Source organism: Poecile atricapillus, chromosome 1, assembly GCF_030490865.1.
Source record: "Poecile atricapillus isolate bPoeAtr1 chromosome 1, bPoeAtr1.hap1, whole genome shotgun sequence".
In the NCBI taxonomy this organism is placed as follows: Eukaryota; Metazoa; Chordata; class Aves; order Passeriformes; family Paridae; genus Poecile; species Poecile atricapillus.
Window position 1 is genome coordinate 72,227,038 of NC_081249.1, and position 9,588 is coordinate 72,236,625.

The 9,588-nt window shown below is 41.2% G+C and overlaps 1 protein-coding gene across 3 annotated transcripts; it reads left to right on the forward strand.

Annotated features, from left to right (window-relative positions):
• The first annotated feature begins 437 nt into the window (after positions 1 to 437).
• Positions 438 to 9,546, forward strand: EEF1AKMT1 (EEF1A lysine methyltransferase 1). Of its 3 annotated transcripts, none has more exons than XM_058846779.1 (5): positions 438 to 540; positions 3,842 to 3,991; positions 4,892 to 4,974; positions 5,618 to 5,898; positions 7,048 to 9,546. In XM_058846779.1, the coding sequence occupies exons 2-5, from the start codon at positions 3,845 to 3,847 to the stop codon at positions 7,173 to 7,175; spliced, it is 639 nt and encodes a 212-aa protein (XP_058702762.1). In that variant the 5' UTR covers positions 438 to 540; positions 3,842 to 3,844; the 3' UTR covers positions 7,176 to 9,546. The 3 variants fall into 3 exon arrangements, with proteins under 3 accessions (XP_058702762.1, XP_058702754.1, XP_058702770.1); XM_058846771.1 differs by lacking the exon at positions 438 to 540 and adding an exon at positions 722 to 1,360; XM_058846787.1 differs by lacking the exon at positions 438 to 540 and adding an exon at positions 1,442 to 3,233.
• The last annotated feature ends 42 nt before the right edge of the window (positions 9,547 to 9,588 follow it).

Sequence of the window (9,588 nt, forward strand, 5' to 3'; positions counted from 1 at the left end):
TTTAAGGTCCCTTCCAACCCAGACCATTCTATGATTTTATGAAGTTAAGCAAGGAAGGTATTTTAAAACTTGCTATCTTGTGAAAGCATCTAAGAATCGGCTGGACTTCCGTTTGTAGGCAAGAAAAGGAGCTTGTTCCAGCCTGCTAACGCGTAATAGAAATGGAAAGCCTGGACAGAAGAGCCAGATGTAGAAAAACAGTTTGGGGCTCTGGGCTGCGGTGCAAGGCAGAAGCTCGTGGCTTTTGAACACTTGATATGTAACTCGAGGGATGCCTGTGCTCTCCAGGTCTGACAGGCCGCGTGTCCGTGGCTGCCTCACCCTAACCCAGCCGCGCTCCCGTACCCGTCCCACATCCCGGCGCACACGCGATTCCCCGGCGCGCTCGCGGGCGGGGCCTCAGGGGGCGTGCCCGGGAGTTCCGCCTGACTCCGCCCCTTCCCGCCGCGCCCAGCAGGGGGCGCGCGGCCCCCGGCGCGCGCAGGGCCGGGGCGGGGCCTGGGGCGAGCTGCGCGCGCGCGGGGAGAGAGCCGGCGGGTGGTGAGTGGCGCGAGGGGCGCGCGCGGGGAAGGGCGCGGCCTGGGGCCTCCGCGCGCGCCCGCCCGTGACCGCCGGGAGGGCGGTGGCGCGGAGCACCCTCACCGACCCCTCACCGACCCCCTCACTGCCCGACCCCTCACCGACCCCCTCACTGCCCGACCCCGCTGCGCCCCGCGGGCGATGGCGGCCGAAGTGTGCACGGACTAGCCGGGGTCACCCTTTGTCTCCTCGGGGTTCTGTGTGGCTGGAGGGTGCCCTCGAATCGATACACGCGGGAGGGGACAGCAGGAAAGGGCCTTCTCCGGGAACCCTCCGTGTGTCCCGTCAGCCACGTGCAGGGGGACCGGCCGTCCCGAGCTCCGCCTGCGCGCCCTCAGTGCTTACTGAAAAGTATGGGAATGGAGCTGGGACACATCCTATTTTCCTTTTGCTTGAAGTAGCCACCAGGCCTGCTGACTTTACTTTGCTGATCCAGTGTAGTTTCTGCGTATTTGGTAGTCCTCTGAGAACTTCTATGAACTTTATGTGTCACTTTGACGCATTGTGAAATCCCGGCTTTTGAGGTGTCAGGGCACAAGTCCAGACATTTAGTATCTTTCCAGTCTATGAGATCAGGACTTCTCTACCTCCAGACAGGTGGATGCAGCCCCTTCCAGGTGATTTTCATTATGGTTGCACACCGCTGGCCAGCTTTTCTCGGTGTGTGCTGCAAACACCGTGGATGATGAGCTGCTTATCTCAAAGACTGACTTGGGCAGATCGGAAAAAACGCAGAGAACTAGATTTAACTCCATTTCGTGCTCTCTGCCTTTTGTTGAAGGTTACTCTTAGAATAAAATCTTTTCTGAAGTTGCACATACGCTTTTTATATTCTTGGTAAAAGATCTAAAGGGCTAACACTCCTCTTCCTAGTGAGTAACAGCATGGCTTTCCAGTTGTATTTCTATTCCATGGCCTTTTAGCAGTCTTTCCTACTGTTTTCTTATCACCTGTTCTCCACATGCCAGAGGCACTGTGCGTTTCTGTGCTTCTCATCCTCCCACAGAACTTTCAGGGTTGCTTTTGGACTTGAAAGCAGTGAACTTTCTGGAAGGGATAGTGAAGGGATTTCAAAGAGTAGAACTGTCTCCCTTGAAGAAATTTACAAGTCTTGCACACATAAACTCGCTTTAAGAATTTTCTGATGTAGTTCTTAAGCATGAGAATGTCTTCATGCTAGTTACCTGAGTCACTATATGCATTCAGAAAAATATATTGAACTTTGGAGGCATTTGTAATAGGTGTATGTAATATTTTTAGCATATGTTCTGAGTTACCTCTCCTTGCAAAACCTCACAGTTAATTACTTCTTGGTTCCTAAGGCTTTAATTTACAAACCAAAAGGAAGGCTATGAAAAAAATCAACAAAAAGATTATTAATAGATAAAAGATGTCTATGGCAGTATGCCTTTTTATCTCCTGAAACAATAGCAAATTCTTCATCAGCAGATTTATCTATGAGGGTGTGGTTTCATGGGCATGGATTTAGTCCTTGCAAATGCCAGTATGGGCTCACTGAACAGAAAATCAAAAAATTTCAACTTTTGACTTAAAAGAAGAAACTTAGCAGCTGTTTCAGTTTCTTAGTGTCAAAGCATAGATGTGTTCAGGCTTAGGGGGTAATAGCAAACCAAATTACTGTATGTATCATTCAGTTAATAAAAAAAAAATTGTGAGTTAAGGAGTGATTGCAAATTTCTACCATTTCTACCAAAAATGAATTGTTGTATAGGACCTAAAATGGGTCTATGTATTGTTAGAGTTATTGTTATGGTTCTGTGTGTTGTTAGAGCATTGTGGCTAGAAACTGTGTTATCTGTCTGGACATACAGTGATTTCTATAATAAATACTTTAAATAATATGTAATTTAATAATGTAAATATTCTTAAAGCATTTGTGTTCTGTTCAACAAAAAACTAGGGGAAGAATAATGATCTTGGTTTTACTAGGTAGATTGACTGTGGAATTCTCTTGTGTCAGACGAATGTCATAGGTGGGTCTTTGGGCTGTGAACAATTCCTGATTCGGCCAGCCTGGCCTGAGAAGCCAGCAAGTCAATAAATGATACTCTGGAAAAGCCAGATAAGAGATGTCCTTAGTTGTGTGCTGTGTCAGAGGAATGGCAATGTTATCTCACAGTGCCAGGATAAGGTACCATTTTTCCAGCAAGCAGGAAGAAGCTGTTTTAGGAGACTTCATCTTGAAAGCTCTGCTAAAGCAGAAGGAAGGGTGGAAGGGGAGGAGACTGCCAGTTCCGGAGCTCTCCTTGTAATGCAGGGAATGAGGAGAAGAAAAAACCATGGGCAGCTCCACTTGAAATTACTCGAAATGTTCACTCACTATTCAGGTGGCCGTGGTTCTTGGCGACTTCTGCATAATGCAGGTGTGTCGCTGTCTCCAGGCTCAGTTGAAGACATTGCTCATGTGGTGGTTCTTAGGCCAGATGCAGGGAAAATGGGTTTCTTGAGAGAAAGATCTTTCTCAGATTTCTCCAGTGCTTTTCACATGCTGAGTCCTTTCAAGCAATTCTTCCACGAGGTGGCACCGTTCCCTGGGAGAGGCTGCTGCGCTGCCTGGGGTCAAAGGGCTCAGGGATGCTTCCGGGCAGAACCCACTTCAGGAGCTTTCTGAAAATGGCTGTACTTTTCCACTGGTACATACCGTGTCTCTTTGGACCTTCCTGACTGCTTTGTATTTTTTTTTTTTTTTTTTTTTTTTTTTTTAGTTTCTGTTTGTTTTGGTTTTGTTTTTTTTTTCCTTTTAGATTTGTGGCCTTTAGAGGAATCTTTTTTATGGCATGGAAGTTAAAACCAGGTGATGCTGAGCTAGAATGCTGGTTTACTTCATTTGGAGTTAAAATTGTGTGGCTTTTGAACATGGAAAGGAATGACCAATAGCTATCATTATTTCTAGGAAGGAAGAGAATTATTTCTACAGGATTTTCCAGATTCACAGGAAACAAAGAATTGTAATGTCAACTTCCCTGTAAGAACACAAGCTAAATCCATGTTGTATAGAAAGGGAACAGTGTTGCTGTTCTTCCTGAATTCTCTGTGGAGACTTGTTATTTCCAATTGGCCTCTTGCTGATTTAAGAGCACTTAAGCAGAGGGAATAAGTTTTCTTTTGTTTAGAGGTTTTCCTAGTTAGCTGCATTCTTGGTGGAAGTTGTTTTACCTCACAAGATTATGCTGTTACAAAAAACATTCACCACTGAAAAGGGTTTATTTAATTAATTTCTTTTTTCTTGTTGACGTCTAAGAAAATGGACGATGATGATGACATCCCCCAGCTTTCATCCCATACGTTGGCTGCCCTCCAGGAGTTCTATTTGGAGCAGCAGCAGAGAGAAGGCATGAAGACCTCCCAAGGGTTTAATCAATATTCCATTGGCTCAATAGAAGAAGACTGGGTAAGGAACTATAAATTTCAGTGAATGAAGCACAGATAGAGGAGTAGCCCTGACCGAGTTTCTTTTGTGGCTGGATAATAACATGAAATTAAAGAGGGGAATGTTCAAGACGTTCCTATTAATGGATGGCAACACTGTAGGGAAATTTGTTTTAGTATTAAATCTGAGTATAGTTGTTTGCTCTGCATGTGCATGGGGGGTACAAACTGAAAGTACATGGAGAGGAAATAAAGAAGCTGCTAACAGAAGCATCTCTCCCTTCTGGAAATCTTAACTCCAGCCTGTGATGTAATAGTAGTAAAGACTCTTCCCTGAGTCTGAGACAAACATAGTGTAACAAGACCAAGTGATCTTTCATAACACATTTTTTTGTGTGTGTGTTTTATTTTTTGGTTTTGAGGATGGCTGTTTTACTGGTTGTTTTTATTTGTGGCAGACTGATTTCTGATTTGTCTCTGGGTTGGGTTTTTTTGGTCTTCCTTTTTCTGATCCATTCTTATTTATGGGTTTTTTTATCCTTTTCTTTCTTCCTATACTGTCACTTTTCAAAATCCTTTTTCCTCGTCTGCTGAAGTAACTCAATTTAAGAGCACATAAATAATGTGCATCTGCACACTGGGTTTGAAATACCTTGTCAGTGGTTTGGATTACTTGGTTTTCCTGATACTACATTTCATGCTTTGGAAACACAAGGGTGTAAGGTACTTGCTGTATATCTGTAACTAGGTTACAGAGGTAGAAAGACTGTCAGGATAACAATCACCTTTCCAGTTGGCAGTTTGTGAACTGAAAAGTTGCTATGGGTTGTGGTTTTCTTCAGTTATGACTCGCCACACGTAACTCTGCATAGCAGAGCCAGAAGATTTGATGTTGTTTGTAATTGTGCATTATCTTTCTCAGCAACTGAGCCAGTTTTGGTACAGTGATGAAACTGCATCGTGCCTGGCTAAGGAAGCAGTTCTGGCAGCTGGAAAAGGTGGCAGGTAGGTTTTAATAATTGTGTTACAGATTTAACATGCCTTTTCTGCAAATATTTTGTTTCTGCTATATAGACAAGAGCATGCAGTTTAATTCATTACTCATTATACTTCAGTTATGTTCAACTGAGATAACTGCAGAGCTGCTTTGATATTATTTAGTTAATAGTTTATACTGATCTGCCTGTTTATTATGTCACTGAATGTTGTAGGTTGTACCTTGTAAAAGTTTACTATGAATATTCTTAATTTTTTGAGAAATACAAAGTGCTTCAGAGCATATTATTGACTTGTAATTACTTTCTTAGTTTTTATATTATGTTTCTGTAGGACAGATGGAAAAACTTGGTTTTCTTCCTACTTTTATAAACAGTAATTTTTCAGTTTTTGAGTGTACTGCCTTGCTTTTCTGAAACAAGACTTTCTCTGTAGTTAAGCTTAAGATTTTATTTAGCATGGGGTTGATTTCCATACTTAAGACTTTGTTACTAAAGTAGTTAATTGTTAGAATGGAGGAAGAATACTTTCCACTTTTGGGACTAATGATTAAAATGTTTTCCCAAAGCCTCTCTGAGGACTGCTGTAGAGTTTTATTGTTGTTGTTTGTCTTTTAAAATTACAATTTTAAGTTATTGTGTGTTTTTTTTAGGATAGCATGTGTCAGTGCACCGAGTGTGTACCAGAAACTGAAAGAACAGGACGGTGAAGGTTTTTCTGTGTGTATACTGGAGTATGACAGAAGGTTTTCAGTGTATGGAGAAGAATTTATCTTCTATGATTACAACCACCCTTTGGACTTACCTGAAAATGTCCTGCCACACAGTTTTGACATTGTAATAGCTGATCCACCCTATCTATCTGAGGAATGTCTTCAAAAGACTGCAGAGACCATCAAATATCTAACAAAAGGAAAGATTCTGCTTTGTACAGGTATAACTAATAAAAATATTAGGTGCCCTTAAGGACCTTTTTCTCTGTTTCTAGTGACAAACTTACATGAGACAGATACTAACTCAATAATCTGAATTATCATCAGTTTAAGGAGGAATATGCATCCCAAACTTTTTATTTGAGTACTTGAGTTCAGCCTTTATTTTAAACAGAAGGCAAGTTGGTTTTAATAGTTCAGATCAGTACTTTCTTCCTATGGCATTATGAATTTTACTGAATTTTTGAAGAATTATAAAGTCATCCAGCAAAATTCTAGAAATATTATTTTTCTTGTAGAAGGGCTACTCTCTATAATTGCAGTGATTGAAATCTGGAAATGGCAGACACAGGTGCAAGTTATTGTTTATGTGTAAGTTTATGCTGAAATACAGCAGGAGGAATTAAAAAACAGTGATAAAAGCAGAAATCAGATAACTAGATATCTGTACTTGTGGAAGATGCACTTGCTGGTTTGAGAAGTGATGTGTGTCTACCCAAGTAATGGCTTTTCTTAAACTGTATTGTTATTACTGTACTGTTATCTGAAGACATCTGGGAGACCTTTCCAAAAAGCAAAAACCCCTCTGTATGTACAATTTGAGGGAAGGCAGCCAAGCAGACAAAATAAAGAAAAATTAAAATAATGTGGCCACAGAAAGCCTGGCAGTCACACACAACGGTGATTCTCAGAAGTTTTTCCCTAGAATGAATAGGTGGTCCTTCAGTTTTCTGCTCCAAGCACTGATTTCTCAGTGTGTAGCTGCAAATACCACACCATGGTTTATGTAAGCAAAAGCATAGATGTTATCTGTTTGCATTTCCCATGGTGCCCTACCATTTAACTTCCTTGGAATGTAGCAAGAAGACTGAGTTCAAGTTTGCTTTCTGTAAAAAGGGCACTAATACACTCTACTTATTTTTATGAAATTTCTTGGACATTCATTTCCTTGGGATGTCTTCCATTCTTCTAGATTTATTCTAAGTTTCCCAATAGATTCTGCTGTTAAGGAAGGGGGAGAGTGTAGCTGCTTTAAGCCTGCCTTCCTTAAAAAAACCAGGCTCTCTATGTATGCATTTTGGAGGAGCTATTAAAAAAGTTCAAATATTCTGTAACTGTTCTTTCTTTTTGAATACAAATTTTTGCTGCAGGTGCAGTCATGGAGGAACAGGCAGCAAAGCATCTTGATGTGAAGATGTGCAAGTTTATTCCAAAACACTCACGAAATTTAGCCAATGAATTTCGATGTTATGTGAACTATGCTTCTGGACTGGACTGATTCTCCTAAGATCATCTACAGATCTACAACAAGTCAAGCTTCTTTCTGTTTTTTATCAGTTACACCACATTTCTCAGAGCTGGAATATCCATCTCTGAGTACTGTTTTCTGGGATATCTGGAATCAACACAGTGTGATAGCCTCTCTCTTTTAAATGAGTAAGCATTTGCAGTTACCGTGTTTTATATTAGGAAAATGCAGACCAAGCAATGCAAGTGCTGGATAATGGGAACTTCTCTGTTAGAGTTTTTCATTTTAACTGGTAGCTTTTACCATTTGAGGACACATCAGTGAGCTCTTAGAAGTGATTTTAGCTTATAGCAACACATAGGTGTTTGCCTTGCAGGCATCAGAGTCATCATTGCCAAAGAATTTGATACTTCATGTTCCTTACATCTTGACCCATACATGTTCCTTAAATCTTGAACCATAATGGCTCTGATTAAGTGTAGTGCCTGCTTTTTAATAATTTCAATATCAAACTAAAGAGGATCTACAGGTATGTCAAGTTTATAGTTATAAGAATGTTTTTTTTTCAGTTGTCTGGTTTTATCTTTTTCTCCTGTTCTACAGACACCAGCAGAGCAGTAGAATAGAAGCATCTTAAAAATCATTGAATCTTACAAGGCCACTGAGGAATAACATATTGATAAATTCCCACTGTTTCAAATAGAAAAGTGTTAGATTTATATTCAAGGTTTGGATTATACGTCAGTCAAAATAGATGATACATTGGAAAAACTTTGCATAAGTAGAGATTTTTGATAATTGGAAATTTTAAAGCCAGTTTTGACTAACCTTTTAACTACACTACTAAAGTATTTTTGGGTGAAAGTTCATAAGTTTCAAGGCACTCAACACTTATAATCTCTAAAAACACTCTACAAAACACAAGCACTTGTCTTTGTATGTCGCACCGTGTAAAGGCTAACCAAAATGCTGCATCTACAAACTGAATCACATAAAATCAAGTACAAAATTTATTTTGTGGTGGGAGTAAACCTAATTAAGCTTGTGATAAGAGACTTTTTATAAGGCAGTTTCTGCTGTTTGGATGCAGATTTTCCCATCTAGTGGAGTAAACAGCTGAGCAGAAATAATATAGATGGATTATAATCCTCCCTCAGAGAGGCACTCAGAGAATGGTGCTGTCTGAGCTGGACACAACTGTGGTTCATAAATATCCACCCAAGCCACTGTAGCTCTCCTCCCCATTTTCCAAGAGATCTGTTTGCTTCCCAAGGGTTTGCCCTCCTCGTATTTTATACCTGCTACTTCTTTGCTGCATGTAGTGTTCCATGGTAGCAGTTTTCTTCTTCTTTGACATGCCTTGGTTTCTGTCAGAGTGGTCACAGGTGGTGTTAAAATGAGGGAAGTGCAGCAGAGGAAGTGCTCACAGGGAGAACAGGCACTGGCCTCTCCTTTCTGCTCTGTGAGCCCAGGGCCCATACAGTCTTGCCTTTCAAACCAGATGCCATCCTTGCTGCTGAGCCAGAACTCCCCTGGAAATGACTGTCCACAGGTGAAATACAGCTGGGTTTAGTTGTTTTCCAGGAGGCTACACCATCACTTTTATGTGGCCAGGTTGAAAATAAAGCAAATCACAATGGTAACTGCATAGCTGCTGGCACTAAGCTGTACTTTAAACTGGTTTATTACCTCGGTGTCTTCACACCAAGCAGATGGAGACAATGAAGTAACTCGTGAAACTTTGTTTTTAACTACACAGAGGCTTCAAGTGGGACAGGTATGATTGCTGGAAGGGATGATACTGTTCCCCTGCCACCCACCTAAATTAGAATGTGCTGTTCAAATCAAAGCCTCACCTGCTTTGCTGCTTGGCTCACTTCATTTTGGTAAATGTGTTATTGGACTCCCCATAGCAAGAGTTAAAAGTCAACTTGGCTAACTTCATCAGAGGTATTTCTTAAAAAGTGCACCATTCAGTTGTACCAAGAAGTTCACTTCCAAGAAAATCACTGCTGCTTCTCACATGTAGGTCAGACCGCTTTGAAAAGGGGCACTGTGAAGATGCATAGTTATGGAACTGAGGGTGCATGAAAATCTGTGCAGATGCATTCAACACAGCAGCCCATTGTCCACCAGCTTTCCTCTTAAAAGCCTGGAGAGTGCAGGCAGCTGCCCAAGCAGAGCTTTAACAGCCTTCATCAGTGATGGGAGGTAAACTCTTTTTGTCATACTTGATTCCAAATAGCTGTTTCTGAGAAGGGTACAAGTCACAAATATCCATAGTGAATTTGTATTTTGTGCCAGTGTAGTAAGTTTAAGAAATAGTATGTGACAGCAAAACCCTCTTTTCTTCTGTAACAGGATTGTGAATAAAAATATCAGTGTCAAGTAGTGATTGACTTTACTGGGGGTGCCTGATGGATGGACTTTCTGATGGAACAGG